The sequence below is a fragment of the Macadamia integrifolia genome, chromosome 12 (assembly GCF_013358625.1).
Source record: "Macadamia integrifolia cultivar HAES 741 chromosome 12, SCU_Mint_v3, whole genome shotgun sequence".
In the NCBI taxonomy this organism is placed as follows: Eukaryota; Viridiplantae; Streptophyta; class Magnoliopsida; order Proteales; family Proteaceae; genus Macadamia; species Macadamia integrifolia.
In genome coordinates this window covers 30,355,858-30,373,504 of record NC_056568.1, presented here as the reverse complement: position 1 = coordinate 30,373,504, position 17,647 = coordinate 30,355,858, and the positions used below count along the sequence as shown (strand labels likewise).

Sequence of the window (17,647 nt, the reverse complement as noted above, 5' to 3'; positions counted from 1 at the left end):
ATATATATATATATATATATCGAAAAAGGATGTTATCCAAGCGCATTTCAAGTAATTGTAGTAAAACCTGACCAGTTGACCCTTTTACTTTCCCAGCGATACGAACGTATTAAGTGATTGTCGATCTATCAGTAAGTCATAACAGTAAAGTTCGCAGTTCTCATTTCTGGTAACTTGGATCAGTGGCACTGGGAGCCTTCATAGCCCTAATAATGTCTCCTAACTTCCCTCTACTCCACAGGGATAACTTCACAAATTGTGACCAATCCAAATAGTTGGTAATATCCCACTTCACAAGAGAAATTCGAGTATTGGGATTATCAAAGACAATTGAACTGGGGTTAGTACTACTCGACCCACCCGATGTAGCTTCCATAGGTTTTGTGAGATCAGACATGACGTAAGGATACTCCTAAAATAACAAAAATGGAGATCCAAACCAAAGGGGAAACACAAGTCCCAAATATCTTCTTTTCAGAACGAGAAAAAAAAAGTATCCAACAAGCTAATAAACCATGAAATCTTGATGGAACATCAATAAAACTCGCTTCTAACCATAGAGCTTCATCCCAATAGCATAAACAAATATCATAGAGTCAAGTAACATCCATCACAAGCAACCAAATCATATAGTGCTACCTATTACAAACCAAACAACTCAAAGAGAGGAAAATAGCGATACCTAGCAGCAAGGAGGAGAATGAGTTGTGTTCCAACAACTCTCCAAGATACATACTAAAGCTTAGAGGGGTATGAAGGGGCCCTTGGGCTACTCTATCCAGCCCAGTCCCACCCTCAACCGATATTTGAGGAGAGAGAAATGAGAGGTCGATCCCAGGGCTGGCGGTAATTCTGGGATTGGCATCTCTTCTCTGTATGGCCTTCAAACGGCCCTTGTAGACCTTCAACAACACTCCAAGTGCCTTCAACTTGTATATAAAACACCATCAAGTCTTTTTTTTTAATCTCTTTACATAATATATAGCCTCTATTGGACCCTTTTTATTTCTAGGATTCCAAAAGACTTAAATTAGTAGGAGAAACCTTGGTTGACTCTCAAACCCCTTTGTCCTCTTATAACAAGTTGGAAGTTAGAGTTATTAGGGTTAGAGATGAGGAAGATGAAGAGAAGGGAGGAACGAAGAAGAGGGAGAGAAGTCGAGAGAAGAAAGAGATAAAAGAAGGAAAATCATGGGAGAGCATTTTGCTCTTTCCACCTATATTAGGGTCACACTAATAAGTTAGGAAATTACACAGGCCTCCCTAGGGAGGTAAAAGAGAAAAAAAGGTCATTTTTTTCTGGCTAGCTGCCTTTGGTTGTAGGATTTTTCCCATTCTGTCCCCCTCCCCCCCTGAGGGTTTGCCCCTTTTTGGCCACAAACCTATTGTATTTGTTTTTTTCCTCTTGGCAATGAATTCATTTAATCATCCAAAAAAAAATTATAAAGACAGTTCCTAAAGTACCCCTATTACATAAACTCCAATAGGGGGAACACGAATTTGTCTTTGAATGAGAAAAGCCCAAGTGGGAAGGAACCGGGTCAGGGCTCCCCCGACAAAAAGCCATGGCAAGGGATGTGCTTTTTTAACTAGATAATCTTGCACCAACGAATCAAGGGAGCCCAAGCCAACATAAGGTTCCAAGCAGACCTAAGGCAGAACTGGCCAGAGGAAAAGCAAACCAAACTATAAGATCATCACTTCCATGGGGCCTTCTGGAAATGGTTGGCAGGGCATCCTAGATGGAGAGTTAGGAGGGAGGCAAGGAATTAACCCAGCCAAAGGGGAGAAAGATATCTGAGACCATAGACAGCTTATCAAAGATTTGAGGAATATCTGGATCAGTCACCAACAAAGTGGATGAGAATCCTAAAGACCAAGCATTTGAGCTTCAAAATCGTTCTCGAAATCTAAGAAGCATCTAAAGGGATAGGGGCGGTCCACGACTCCAAATAAAATTATTTCGGGGAGGCCTAGAATAAACCCAGTCAACGCAAATGTTTTTCTTTTTAGTAGCAAGCTTTCAGATAAGCTTAAGGATCATTGAGAGTTGACATCCTTGATTCTTCCCAGACCCAAGCCCCCTCCCTCTTTAGGGAGGCAAACAAAAGCCAAACTGATGGGTTGAAGAAAGTTGGAGCAGTCAACATGGTTAAAAATATCAGTGAATATCATACTGTATCGACTGATACATATCGGTATTGGTCAGCATCGATACAATACATTTTTTTTTTTTTTTTTTTATACTCGAGGAGTATTGAAGTAGATCATACCGTATCTACCGATATGCTCCAATACTCTCCGATACTCATCGATAGCACCGATACTCTCGATACGTACAATTGAGCCCTAAACAATTGAATTATGTGTATTGGTTCATATCGAACCAAATACTCATCGATAATCACCGATACGCAACCGATACTTAAGATACGTATCTACAAAACCCATTTCACTTTTATAACAGCGCTTGTTCTTCTCCTTGGCAATACTTAATTTTCCAAAATTTAAAGCACAACTACACTTACCCGACAAATTTCAAAATCTTGATTTACCATTGTTTAATATCCTCCTTGTCATGAATTATGGCATCCGCATGTTAATTACCTCCTCCAGTTCACAACTGCAAAAACCTTACAACCAAATAAGTGTCTTCTATTTGATTTCTCCATTCCATTTAGTTCTTAATTTATATAAGAATCATCACAACAACTATTGTCATCATTTCCATCTAATGTTGTTTTTATCTTTGCAACAAGCCAAATGCGTTGATCCTTCCACAAAATAGAACGTTGTATCTCATGTCATGATTGCTCAAGTGGCTAAGTTTGTCGTGTGATTCATAAGATGCATAGAGCATATATGGGAATTGTCTAGTCAGGGACTATGATGCAGATAAGTCACTTAATGGGCTTATTTTACTGCAAATAAGTCTTGGATTGAGTTATTTATGTGTTGGGTCTTTGATCCCATGGGTTTTCTTTGTATTGTACCACTTTAATAGGCCTAATATATGGGTAAAGTAGGAAAACAGGATTTAATTCATTAGTCTAGTTAGAGTCTTGTTTTGAGTCTATTTCCTTTGTTTTCCAGTTTCCTAGTCAGTTTAGGTTTCCCAATTAGTTAAGAATTGGATTAGGCCTTTTTTTTTTTTAGCATTAGAGTCAGTTTTGAGTCTTCTATTTAAGTTTGTAATGGGCTACAACATTGAACACGAGTTTGATTGAATGAAAAAAAAAAAAACTATGAGAGACAACTTGGGTGAGATGCCTTAGGGAAGAGTGAGATACTCGACCCAACCTATTCCCCTACCCCCATTCTTCCCTTCATTCTCTATTTTCTGTTTTATTCATTCTATCAGTCCCTGAATTTGATTTTTATTGAATTTAGTAAAGATCCTGCCTGAGATTGGATCACTTGTGAACCAATCTTACATTAGACTAAGAGCAAGTGTGGGAAGCATCTCTATTACTTGACCAACCATTAAGTTTACAGCATGTCTATTATGTTTTTTACCATCGTCTTTCCTAGCATTTCTGCCATTAACTTTACCTGACTATTGTATGTCGTTATCAAAGTAAGATATTTTGAGATGCAACCTCCAATGGTATGATCTCTCTTTTGTTGTACATATGGTACCTTCCTAGGAAACACTTCAACTTCAGCTGGATGGCAAAATCAAACAATTAAGTTTGATGTGATCCTGGCCCTGTGAGCATGTGGAACAATTTTACAAGTAGCCTACATCCACAACATCAGTATAAATGATCAAATTACTGCCATCCCTTTTGCAGTGTTCTAGTACTATTTTTTACAAGAAGTTGGATGGCAAGATCAAACAATTAAGTTTGTTTACTTCTTTTTTTGCTATGTTTGAGTAGATTTAGGTAAAACAAACTAAAACATTGCATCAAACATGAAATATTGTATCAATGTAATCATAGATTTTAAAATTTCTTCGAAAGTGGACAAAGACTTAAAGTGCATGTAAGAAACCTCATCCTTTTGAACAATTTCAATTGAATACACTAGTCTCTCAGTATAGTGTTCTCCACTTTAGTGTTTATGCATGATATATGTTTTTTTTTTTTTTTTTTTTTTTTTTTTTTTTTTTTTTTATGGCAAAGTGTATAAAAATGTGTATCATGTCCATTTATGTGTGTATCTTTAGCGTATCTCCGATGCGATACGATAACCTTCGATATGTATCTTAAATTTAACCGACTGATACTAATACTTTAATCCATGAGTATGCCCCCCCCAATTAATTCTCATTTATTAAAGTCAGTGGAGGGGGGAAAAGGCATAATTGCTCCTACTGCACCCTTTAAGTACATATTTCAACATTCCCCCTCAAGTTGGAGCATAGATATTACATATGTCCAACTTATCTAAACAAGGATGAAACAACTTTCCTCCTAGTCCCTTCGTAAACACATCAACTAGTTGATCACCAGACTTCACAAAATGAACACAAATTATCTCAATATCTAACTTTTCCTTAATGAAGTGTCTGTTAATCTCCATGTCTTGGTACAATCATGGTGTACTAGGTTGTGGGAAATGCTGATAGCAGCTTTTTTATCACAACATAGCATCATGGGGAGACAAATAGGAATACCAAGATCTTCTAGTAAGTTGCGCACTACAATCCCTTGTGCCATGGCACAAAATTCTGCTTCAGTACTGGATCTAGCATCACATTTTGCTTCTTATTGCAAAAAGTGACAAGGTTCCCACCCACAAAGGTACAATAACCTAAGATGGATTTTCTGTCAGGAGATCCAACCCAATCAGCATCTGTATAGGCCTCAACTCTGAAGTGGTCATGAGGAGATAAAAGGATCCCTTTTCTTGGAGGTGACTTCAAGTATTGCCACAAAACAACCTCCATATATAGATGAGATAGATCAGTTTGCCTACCAACCGCTGATAACACCCTCAGTCAATCGGTTCACCCTCATTTTCCTTGAGTTGTGTACTAGCTTTCGTAGGAATATGAGAAGGATTACAGCCCAACAATCCAATCTCAGACAACAGATCGAGGATATAATTCCTTTGGGAGAGAAAAATGCCTTTTGATGACCAAGCAACTTTACTCCCAAGAAAGTACCTTAGTTTTTCAAAATCCTTCATTTCAACTAACGGCCAAGAAAACTCTTTAGACAACCAATCTCAGCACTATCATTTTCTATCACCATGATGTCATCCACATAGACAATAAGCGTCGTGATCTTTATTACCAGATCTTTTTATGAACATTTTGTGGTCGGCATTGCTCTGCTTATACCCACAGAATTCATTGCCTTGTGTAATCTCCCAAACCATGGTCTAGGTGATTGCTTCAACCAATAAAGGGCACGCTTCAATTTGCAGACCCCCTGCCCTGAGCTCCATCAATAATTAACGTGGTGTAATATCCATATAGACTTCCTCAACGAGCTCTCTATGGAGAAAAACATTCTTCAAATCAAGTTGTTGAAGATCTCATCCCAACTTTACAGCACATGAGAGTAACACCCTTACAGTGGTTAGTTTGGCAACTAAAGAAAATGCCTCATGGTAGTCAATCCCAAATATCTGAGTGAACCCTTTAGCCACAAGTCTTGCTTCATACCTATCCATTGTGCCTTCTAATTTCTGTTTAACCACAAATACCCACTAACAACAAACTGGTCTTTTCCAGTGAGAAAGAAGTACAATTTCCTATGAAGCATTCTTCTTCAGGGCATCCATTTCCTCCACCATTGTTGCCTTCCATTTTTCATCTGCATAATCTTCTTGCCAATTGAGGTGAATACAAACAAAAGAAAGAGAAGACACAAAAGCATGATAGAAAGTAGAAAGGGAAAAATAAAAAACAACATGGGACATGGGACGTTGGGTACAAGTCCAAGTGCCTTTCCTAAGAGCAATAGGTTTCTCAGAAGAATAAATTAAACTTGATGAAGTGTTAGGCTCAGGATACAAGGTTGGCAATGTGGTGTGCAAAGGTGTTGTGGTGGTGGTGGTCTGAAGTTGCTTATTTCTTGTTTAGCCCCTACAATAGACCTGAAGGTTTAAATCATCAATCTACTTTTGAAATTCGGCAATGGTCTTCTGAACTGGAGAAATCTCACCCTGAGTTGGAATAGTATTCATATTTATAACACTCTCCTCCTGAACAAGGGGACTATAAGAGGTTGGTGGATACACTAGTGGAGCAAGCAGAGTCACATCTTCATTACCAATACCAGACTCCCCTAAAGAAGTGGCGAGTAGTAGCCAACGGATTCATGAAACACATCTATAGTCCCATAGTACGCATAGTAGGGTTCGTAACATTTGTATCCCTTTTGTGTTGGAGAGTAACCTAGAAAGATACATTTAAGGCTTTGGTATTCCAATTTCCCGAGAGAGTGATGGTCTCGAGCATTACAAGTATAGCCATAAATTTGTGGAAGAACCAGAAAGGATGAACTCTATTAAAGAACATCAACGGGAGTCCAGGAATCCAAAACATGAGTGTATATGTAATTGAACAGGTAAGCAGCAATGAGGACAACATCACTCCAATAGTAAGATAGAACATACCAGGAAAACATCATAGCTCTAGCAATTTTCAACAAGTGCACTTCTTACGCTCGGCCACCCCATTCTGAGCTGGGGTACCAACACAGCTTGTCTAATGATCCCATTGTCAGCAAGGTACTGCTAGAACTGACCCTCCATGTACTCCTTGCCATTGTCGCTACGAATAATCTTCAGAGTGGCATTGAACTGAGTCTAAATCATTTTATAGAACTGTTGAAAATAACGGAATAGTTTACTTTTGTGCTGCGTCATATACACCCAAGTAGTTCGAGAGTGGTAATCGATGAAGGTCACAAACCATCGTTGACCAGAAATAGATGTCCAACAATCGAAACCCCACACATCAGAATAAACTAACAGAAAAGAGATAAAGTTCTATTTAAAGGGAAAAAACTGGGACGAGTCTATTTAGCCAGAATACAAGCTTCACAAAAGAAGTCATCCCTATTACATTATTTGACTAATTAAGGAAATAAACAAGATAAAGTCCCAAGTGGGGATTGTCCTAAGCAACAATACCATTGGTGCAGATCAAATGAAACAGAGTGAATTTAATAAAGTGTAGGAGGGATTGCAGTTGGAGAATGACTACCATCATCAAGCAACTGGAGACCACATTGCACCATACCACATTCAATCGTCTCCCCTATTACCCGATCCTGAAAAACACTGTGGGAAGGAAAAAAATGTTACTTTGCAATTCAAATCCCAGTAAGACTACTAATGGATACCAGGTTAATAGTAAATTAGGGATATGTAAAACTAAGGATAAAATAATAAGAACACTGAATAGAAGCCTTTCCAAAGACAGAGCAGAGGGAGCCATCTACTATCAGAACTTTATCTTTGCCTAAAGTGGGACAATAATGGTGAAACAGGCTGGAAGAACCAGCCATATGATCAATGGAAGCAAAGTCAATAATCCAAGGACAGGAGACGACCGATGCATAGAGACCACTAAACGAGATACCTGAATAATCTTCAAAGTGGCATTTAACTTCTTTTGATAAGAGACTGGTGAGATCGACCAATTAGGGTTTTCTCCCAAAACCCTAAAGAGTTAGAGAAAGCATAGATCACCCATAAACCTTGGTAGATATGGCCACAAGTAAGGTCGAACTCCTCTTTAGGGGCGAGGAGAAGCTCCTCCAAAAATCAGCTTGAACTGGAAGGGGAAAAGCAAAAATCAATGGAGTCAAGGATTTGGAGAAAAACCTTGATTCTGAAAAATTGCAGATGGGTAGATGGCCTTCAATCTTGCAAGCAATTATGGGTGCTTCCATGTGCAATACTTGATCTTCAAGAGGAGATTTGTTAGAATATAGGGCAGCAACTAGATTCATAAGAATCACCTAATTAGTGTTTCTCTGTGAAGGATTTAGAGAGACAAAAGAAGAGAAGACGGTGGAAGAAGAGGTTGATGAGGGCTCGTGATAGAGGAAGGGAAGAGAAGAGGGAGACTGAAAACCTAGATCAGATTTGGAGCCTTTGATACCATGTTAACAGAAAATATAGGGTAGAATACTCGAATGATCAATGAGACCCTCCCACAAGCCTTTATTTATAATAAGTAGAGGAGAATCAAAATTATAAGTATGTATAAGTGTATAATCCCCCTCACCAACCGACGCTCATTAATTAGATTCGGTGGAGGGGGAAAAGGCGAGAATGCCCCTATGGCACCCTTTAAGTACATATTTCAACAAATACAGTATGTGGGATATAATCGGAGTATCCATCTTCCAATTTCTCATGTAACCAGTTCTTCCTCTCTTCTTCCTTATTTCTTTTCTTTTCTTATCTTCTTCTATCCTCTTGTCACGTGGAGTTTCATACCAACCGGAACAGCTGGATTTGAAACTTCAAGTGAGTTTCATTTAGAAATCAGCTGATAGTGAACCATTCCACGCAAACCACCAAAAGTTTCCTATTTCAAGACCCATGACTTAATTTTCATTTGAGACTACACACTATTCAGTTGTTTCCCTGTTCATTTCTAATATATGAATGTCCAAGGATATCTGTAACCCATCTCCATCACAACTGAAAGGTATAAGAACTAGTATGCTCTCTAGCGTCTGAACTGCTACCCTGACAAACAGAAACCAGGAGTAGAAAACCAGTCTTCTCAATATCTTATCAAACAAGTTAATAGCTTATACAATTACTTTCAAGAAGTTTGGATAAACCAATTAGCAGAACAATAAATGATTTTAAAGTTTGTGTAACACAAACAGGGAAGAGAAGTAGCACCTTCATTAGCCTTCGTTCCTTGAAAAAAGTTGGGAATGTGTTAAATTTCAAGCGATCAACCTTTTGTGAGAAGTAACACTCCGGAGACCGAGGCTCGATACTGAACTTCTTGCTAAATGGTACCCACTTTTTTGCAAATTCACAGGTTTCCAATAGAGTTTCAAGTGTTACCAAAGCTGCTCCATCATCAGAAACATAGCATGAAACTTTTTCAGCCGGGTAGTCTACAGAAAGAATGGAAAGGATAGTGTTTGCTGTGACAAGAGGTGGCTCCTTCAGCGGGTCAGCAGTGCCAACAAAGATATCAATGCAAGGAAGCTCAGATGGCTTCCCTGGTTTGTTGTACCTGAAATAATAAGTATAATGAAGTTCACCTGAATGGATCCACAGAAAATTGCGACAGATCGATAAGGCTATATACAACATTGACCAATTAGAAAGACATGTAACAACCAGGTCTTCTGCATTCTTTTGAAAAATCATAGAATACCCGATCAGAATTATTTTGGTTTCCAACATTCCGTCAGCAGACTAATCAAACACAATAATGGGTGTGACCCAGCTCACCTACATATGCAACATGTTTCTGAGACAGTACAGGTAGGCTGCTTTAAACAAATTACTTCACCTTAAGCATAAGCGTTCAGGATATGTTCGTCTGTTCACAGGAAGCAACTTAGGAAGCTGGTCTATTATCCAAAATAAGGCAAACCACACCTCACAAAGGACGGAAGCTAACCAAAGCCCATGTGCATTCTTGACAGGATGGGTCAATCGGTACCGGAGGAAAAAGGCCAAGATTACTAGGCGGAAGAGGATAATAACCCTATATGGATTGATCATTGAAGCGGACATCGGTATCTTTCTTGAAAGAGGTTGTCGAAGCTCACTATCCCTACATTAAAAGAAGAAGAAAATGGTCAAGGATCATGAGATCATAGAACTTCAGAAGAAGTAAAAATTATTGAAAAGCATATAACAGGTATTCACTGGAAGTAAGAAGAGACTATACAAAATCAATTGCAAGATCATTCTTCACCCAATTTCATTACAGGAACTCAAGTAAATTAAACCAATGACAGTAATTTCTGTTGTAGAACACCCAACACAGATAGTTCAAACACAAAAGTAGGACAGAGTAATCCATGTGCAATGTGCATGTCTCAGCTAAAATATTTCCTCATCAAGGGGCCCCAAAAAGAGGAAGAAAGGAGAAAAATTACATACAAACGAAGCCCATTCCTCAGGGAGAGGAAGAAGGCTGTAGTAGGGAGAGGGACAGACCCCAGGAGACAACAATATGTTTCTTCCTTGGGGAATCTACACAATTAGAGGAATCCAAAGCAAGCTTGCTCTTGAAAACAAAGGAGATGGAGTCCCAGATTTGCTGAAAGGATCTGGAGTTGAAGGACCATTTTCTGAGATTGTGCTCTATCCAGATGATGTTAATAGCAGCATCAATTGCTAGCTTGCCTACAACATCACAGAGAAATTTACCGGCAAAGGACATACCCACTCAAATCCACTCCCTCACGAATGGAAGATGTAGATGATTCATCTACATCTTCCTGAGCATTCCAACATGGGCCAAGTGAATCTGAACTGTACAGCAGTTCCAATCTTATCAAAGTCAGCAAGAGAGAATGGATATTAGGGTATCAATAACAAACTCAGCCTTATCCTAACAAAGTATATTAGGGTATATGGAAGAAAAACCATAAGATAATTTTTTTCCCCCAAATAAAATAAAATTTTTCTTCTTGTTTTCTTTTTTTATGGATCCATGTAGCCAACAGCATTAAGTAGGGATAAGGCTGAGTTTGTTGTTGTTGTTGTTGCTGCTGCTGCTGTTGTGGCTGGTGCCAAGAGGATGCACTGACTTGTTGCCAATGTATTTTGACAACTTCCGAGAACATAATTTGGGAACAAGGAAGAACTCCATTGGTTGCAGGAACTAAGGAGCAGCAAAATGCAAATGATAACCCAACTCAATTGAGACAAATGCATAGAGCAAAAGTATGGCACAAAGGTAGGGACACTTTCATTTAATTACAATAGAAACACTAGTAATGAACCCTGAAACCTCTTGAACAGTTTGAGAGCTTCATTATAGACACTCTTGAATGCAACACATGTAATTGAACACCACTAGAATTTTTATTATAAACTACAATCGTATCACTTGGTATGCAAATAACACCCTAAAATGCAAAACCACGATGCCATGGTGAACAAAGCTGGTTACACTAAAAGCAACAAATATGTAAATCAATCAACTTGGATCATTCCTAGTTTTGGCAAACATGTATTATGAGCAAAACTTCCAAAGAAATCATCATACATTTCCATCTGGAGCAGTTTCTCCTCTTCCGGAGGAGCATGCTCGTTTGCATTAGGTAACACATTTGTGTTTCTGCTTCTGCATAAAAGATTTTCCCTTGCCAGATTCCACTGACTAAGCCTTTCCTTCCAAATAACAGATTTGAAACTCATGACAAATGGTGGTTAAGGAAACCCTGACCAAAATCTGTACAGGGCCTACATATATCAATGAAACAAATTAGACACCAAAAAAAATAATAATAATAAAGATAGATCCTTTTTCCTTTTCTATCTCCTTTTTTTTTTGTGGGGGAGGTTGGGGGAGGGAGTAAAAACAAGCAACAGTGGACTATACATCATGGACAGAATACCTGCCTCCTTGATTTCACACTTCACCAGTGCCCATGTAAGAGATTCAGAGGCATTGTTCAATTAATTATGCTAGAGTCCACATGCTTCCATAAGAGTGTGTCCCACCTAAAGCAACAGCTAAAGAAACATATCAATAGCCAATAAGTGAACTTAGTTAGCATCCTAGCAACATATCATTGATCTTTCGCAACAGGTTCAGGCTACAATGACTAATCAACCAATGTTTAGTTGATTTTCTACTGCTTATATGCACATAACTTCCACATATGTATGACTGAAGACTCAATCTTGATTTTTGACTAATCAGATTCGAACATTTTGCACGAAATTTATAGTTGCATACAATACAAGAATAGAGATAACAAATATTGTAAAGGAATATTTCTAATTAAAACACTCTCATGGGGTCTTTATGATGGTAAAAATGTTCAACAAAAAAAATTGGATTATAACTTATCGACAAACAAAATAAAGAGTAAAATTTTGTTGGCAAATACTGTTAGAGTTAATGTAATAAGGGCACTTTGGGTACTAAGACATTATGTTGTATCATGCATTTCCTTTTTCACCTTATTACCTCCCTTTGCTACATTATGTTAGTATGGGGGTAGATATGTAATTTCTCTTCTTATTGGCTAAGTGAATCAATACAGGAGAGAGAAATCAATTCTCTCCCACAACTTTCTACCGCCAACTACCTCTTCTCTTCTTTACCTTTTCTTCTCCTCCTCCTCCTCCTTCCTACTCTCATGTTCTCACTTTTGCACTAGTTCTCTTGCAATCTTTAGTTTTCCAACTTGGTATCAGAGCCCACAGTTTTGGTTTGAGAGTCATACTACAAGTTCCCCATTCCTATTTCCTTTCTTTTGAATCCTAGGTACAAAGGGGTTCCAAGGAAGAGGCTACCATGTAACAATTTTGAAGAAATCATGAGATAGATCTTGGATGACGACTATAAGAGCACAAAGAGAAGACCCCGCATGAAGTTGTGGCCATTTGGAGCTCAAATCGACAAGGGCGGGACAGATTTTTTTTCGGGTCTCTCTCTCACTCATCTGAGGATTGTTGGAGTTCAGGTAGGGTCCATTTGGATCATCCAAGGGTACCCTTCAATCCCCCCATGGTCTAGGTCATTAAAGAAGGGAGTTGTTGGAGCACAATTCACTTCCTTGTTAACTGCTAGTACCGTAAGCATTGGTATTTTTTGCTCTTCCTTGTATTTTGAATGCTTTGTGTGATGTTCGCAGTTGAGTAGCATCGGTGAACTACTCTGTATGAATATTTTGAAATTGTCATTAGATAATACTATCCTTTGAAGAGGGTATTTTGAGTCGGTTTTTCTCAAGTTCTGTGTTTTCTTCTCTTCTTGTTGGCTTTTTTTCAAAGTATTGTGAAGGTGTATTTGGGTTAAGTGTGGACTGGTTTAAATATCATCCCCACATGTCTAAGCATGTTTCTACATTATGTCTAAGGTCAGTGGACCTATGGAAGCTTCAGCTAGTGGTTCAAGTAGTTCCCATCCTACTCAGATTGCCTATGAGAACCCCAATACTCAAATCTCCATTGTCAAGTTGGACAACACCAACTATTTAGATTGAGCCCATTCTGTAAAGCTCTCCCTGCAAAGTAGGGGAAATTTGGGTGCATTGCTGGCACCAACAGTAGAGAGGTCTTTTGCTTGATGTTGGGAAACATAAAGAAGTTGATGTTGTTGATCATTCAAGGGGTTTTCGTAATGAGCAGTTACAGGTATACAAAAGAAAGGGAAGGAAACCTGGAAAGAGTCCTCTTTGGATCTTCATCCTAAGACCCACCTTCCTCAGTCGGGTAAAATTCCTCCTCCTTCTGAGTTAGATATTCCCATTGCTATCCAAAAGGGAAAGAAAATTTGCACTAATCCTATAGCCAATTTTGTTGCCTGTGATACTATCTTTCCTACAGGTGTTGCCTTTTTGTTGCTCTTTCCTCCACTTCCACTCCCAAGAATGTCATTGAAATCATGAAGCTACGTCTAAGATAATTATGGCACTTGAGAAGAACTATACTTGGAAGCTGGTTGATCTTCCCAGTTGGATATTGATGGTCTACACAATCAAGTATCAAGCTAGGATGGTGGCCAAAGGGTACGGTCGGGTGTATGGGATTAATTATCAGGAGACATTTGCTCCTATGGCTAAACAAAATTCGATAAGAGTTCCCTTATCATTGGCGGCCAATAGAGTCTGGCCATTGTATCAACTGGATGTGAAGAATGCTTTCCTCAATGGTGGCTTCGATGAATAAGTGTATATGCAAACTTCATCAAGCTTCAAGTTTCCTTTAACTATAGGGAAAGTATGCCTTCTCAAAAAGGCTCTATATGGCTATGAAAACTCCTCAAAGGCTTGGTTTGAGAGGTTTAGTTAGGTTATCCCGAAGAATGGGTATTCCCCGAGTCAAGCTAACCACGCTTTATTAACAAGGCAAGGTAATGGTACTATCACGGCCATAATTGTCTATGTGGATGATCTTGTGTTGTTTGGAAACGACAAGGTTGAGATAACCAGACTGATGACCTCCTTGGCTCAACAGTTTGAGATTAAAGACCCTTGACCCTTGAGGTATTTCTTGGGGATCAAAATGCCAAGGTCTATGAACAGTAACCCCTGCAGTATTGTCCTCAAGTGGAGTCCTAGAAGACCATCCAGTTGTCCCTTAATGTGGAGGAAAGAAGCTCTAAGAAGAGGAGAGGCCAATAGTCCCATTATTTCTTAGTGTCCAAGCAATGTAAAGGCTATTTAAAGCCCATTGATCATAATGAAAAGTGGATTTGAAGTAGTTAAAAAGTGAGTTAAACTCATGGCTGAGATAGCTGAAACTTGAGAGGGTGAGATGTCTAAACCTGAGGGATGAGATGCCCAAAACATATCCTTCTTCTTCCCCTCCTTCTTCTTCCCCCTTCTCAACCCCTCCATTGATTCTGTTTTCCCTTTCTTATTTTCTGTTTTACATTAATTATTAAGTGTAACTTGAAGCTTGAAATAAGCCTTGAAGACCTGAACAGTGGAAGACCAAGATCAGCCCAACAAGCCAAATCGATACAGCCTTGTCAGGGTTTTGGAAGTTGGGATCAACTTCTCAGATCTCCCAAATCTGAGACCTATTGCTGAAACCCTTTTAGGAGATAGTCAAGAGCCCCTAAAGGACTACCCGACCAAGAGGGTTTGAACTTTGGAGGCCTGTAGCAGCTTCAGAAACTTTTCTCTCAAAAGTTTCCTAATCTGGCCCCCAGATTAAGAAGCAGCAGATCTCCCTCATCTGCGGACAGAATCAACAGTTCTTTGGAGGACTTAGTGAGTACCTCTTCAGCCAGCATATCAGCTCCACCTATTCAGCCTCTACAGCAAACCACAGGCTTCCCTCCATTCTGCCCAATTTTGGACTGTGCTCTCAGTCTAATTTCCAGATTTCCCTATGCTTTGGTGATTTGTTAATTGGAGTTCTGGGATTATTACTGGGGTTGTTACTCTTGTAAACCACCTTACATCATCGAGAGCTTTTAGTTTAGCATCTAACAAGTAAGTAGCCATCGATCCTTGAGATCTCCATTACTTGGTGAGGGAAGATTTGACGATGAGGGGGGGGGGGGGGGGGGGCGGCTTCCAATTAAATATCCAACCAAGCAGTTTCCCCATTTGGATATTTCAGAAGCCAAGAGATTTGAGGGGATTATCAATGACAGAAAGGGGGATGAAATGGAGGGAGAGAACTTCTCTGGATGGGAGACGGGCGACACTGAAGAGGGAATTCCAGACTATAGGAGAGGAGGGGGAGGAGGAAGGTTTTGGGTGTCAGGAGAGGGGGAGAGAGGAGTAGGGTGGAGGTTGAGATCATCCAGGGGAATGGCTCGGGGGAGAGTAGGGGCGGTGGGAGGGTTGGTTTCCGGTGGTGGAAGCCACCAGGAGGAGGTCGGACATAGGGAGGGGGCTCAAGTCCTTGGGAGAGAGGGTGGGAACTAAAACGATGAGCTGATCTTGTTCTTCCTGGTGTAAATTAATTCGTTTGGCATTATTAGTATGGGGGTTGATTTGTTCTCTTGAAATCTTTAGTTTCCAACTGATACTCTTCTAAACAATCCAACTGATACTCTTCTAAACAATCTCCTTTACCAAACAAGTAATATATAGAAGTCAACTGGGCAGCTGTATTTTCTGATATTTCATGACTCCCTTGCAAGTAGCCTATCGTGACTTGTAGATAGGAGTCTGCATTTTTTGGTGGAAGAATCAAAGGTTCCAAATTCCCTTTAGATTAAATGGTCCTCAACATTATGTGCCACAATGACTGCCATATCTTCCATCAACATTTCTCTAATTAAAATTTCCATGCAGAAAAATTTGTGCCACAAAACTCATCCATCCGGAGTTCATTCATATGAGGTTTCAGGAATAGAAAATGAAAGAAGATGCCTGACAACGTCAGTGTCAGATCATCTCCTCAGGTTATATCATGGGTTCAGGTGCTAAAAGAATTTAAAGGTGTCTCGGTGGAGGCTTTAGGTGATGATTTTCGATCCTTGATTAATATGAAATCTTACTGTCGCCTGGAGTATCTCAATATCTCATTGCTAGGCTTTTTATTTTTCCATCGGTGGTCATCAATTCTAACAGTCTTATCTCTTCAACAAAGTCTCTGGTTCTGTCTCTAACTCTCTATCAAAGAGAGGGGGGGGGGAACTCTGTAGAAAAAACCTCTAGCCATCATTAAATAAGTTTGAGAAGGTCAAAAAAGACTAGACTGCAATGCATAAGAGAAAACACTAAAGTTTCTAAAAGCATGAGAAAATGAAAGTAGGGAGAAAGAAAGAAATATAAGCAATGTTCTGCAGCCATTTCTTAAAATTCATGTAACGGCGACTGCAGGCACTGCTTTAAAGCAACGGAAAACTCTACTTTGTTAAAACTTGAAAAACACCCGAATTTACATTATCACTCAAAGTTACGATATGATGACGATATGAACAGTTAAAGCCAAGCAATATAAAGATGAGATGAAGTAAGAATATGAGAAATGATTGGGGATTTCTTACTGTATCATAAACACGGAGAATGGAAAGAGGTGTTTTCTTGGAGGAGGGTTCTTCCATTGAAGGCCGCTTTTGCGACTTGAAATCGAAGAAAGGAAAATATGGGTAATGTCGGTGTGGTGCAAAGACGATGACATGGTCTCAGGGAGAGAAGCCAGCGAGCGAGCGAGACTCGGGGGTCTATCGTCCGACGTTTGAAGTTTGACCCTTGAAGGAGAAAAAAACGGAAACATTCTCTGGTTTGAAGGGGTTTGGTTGTCTTGCTTTGCTAGGCCTGTAACCGTTAATGAACAATGGATGGACTTGAGGAGATGGATTTTGGAGTCTTTGGACCGAAATGATCGCTTTCCTTTTTAAGACAGGACTTATTGCTGATCTCATCCGTCAATCTTCTTTTCTTAACCGAGTCTACGCTGATTCCTTCCATGTTCCAACTTAGAAAATGGGATTATTATTATTATTATTATTATTATTATTATTATTATTATTATTATTATTATTAGTATTATTTTATATATATATATAAATATATATATATATATATAAATATATATATATATATATAAATATATATATATATATATATATATATATTGGGAATTTGTTCCCACTATAGATTGTCCCATCGGCAGATGAGAAACATTGGAGGGGATCCACGGATCCTCCTAAATTTGAATAGAGAGACTATTACCTACAAGGGTACAGGGGTCGGGATCCTCTCCGTACAGGACAACGCCCATAGATTGTCCATAGAGCCATGATAACATGACACGTGGATAAATAACATCCAATGGTAAAAAATAAATTATGTTTTTCATCCACTTCAAGCCTCAACAGATCAAACCCGATGCCTTCAGTGCCCGACTCAGGGAATTAAATTAAAAGAAAAAATATATATTTTCTCCTCATCCTGCGTGGCCTACCATCCAAAGCACGAACATGAAGAACTTTATTTCCTTCATTTTTACCAAAAAAAAAAATGAGATTTCATCCATTGAATCCATTTTCAAAGGCAGGAAAGCTTACCTCAACTATAAGAATCCTACTAACGAACCTGAACTT

General features: G+C 39.1%; 1 protein-coding gene across 6 annotated transcripts in view; it reads right to left on the bottom strand.

The window, feature by feature from the left end:
• Positions 1–16,961, bottom strand: part of LOC122057383 (probable cellulose synthase A catalytic subunit 8 [UDP-forming]) — a 42,653-nt gene extending 25,692 nt beyond the window's left edge. The window contains exons 1-5 of one of the 6 annotated variants that reach the window (XM_042619458.1): positions 16,589–16,951; positions 11,520–11,637; positions 11,168–11,364; positions 9,455–9,721; positions 8,827–9,172 (exon numbers count right to left, since the gene is read on the bottom strand). In XM_042619458.1, coding sequence (XP_042475392.1) covers positions 8,827–9,172; positions 9,455–9,721; positions 11,168–11,319 — 765 coding nt within the window. In that variant the 5' untranslated portion in view covers positions 11,320–11,364; positions 11,520–11,637; positions 16,589–16,951. Of the gene's footprint in view, positions 1–8,826; positions 9,173–9,454; positions 9,722–11,167; positions 11,365–11,519; positions 11,638–16,588 lie in introns of all 6 variants that reach the window. The other 5 variants (XM_042619457.1, XM_042619459.1, XM_042619460.1 and 2 more) reach the window with 5 other exon arrangements.
• Positions 16,962–17,647: the final 686 nt, after the last annotated feature.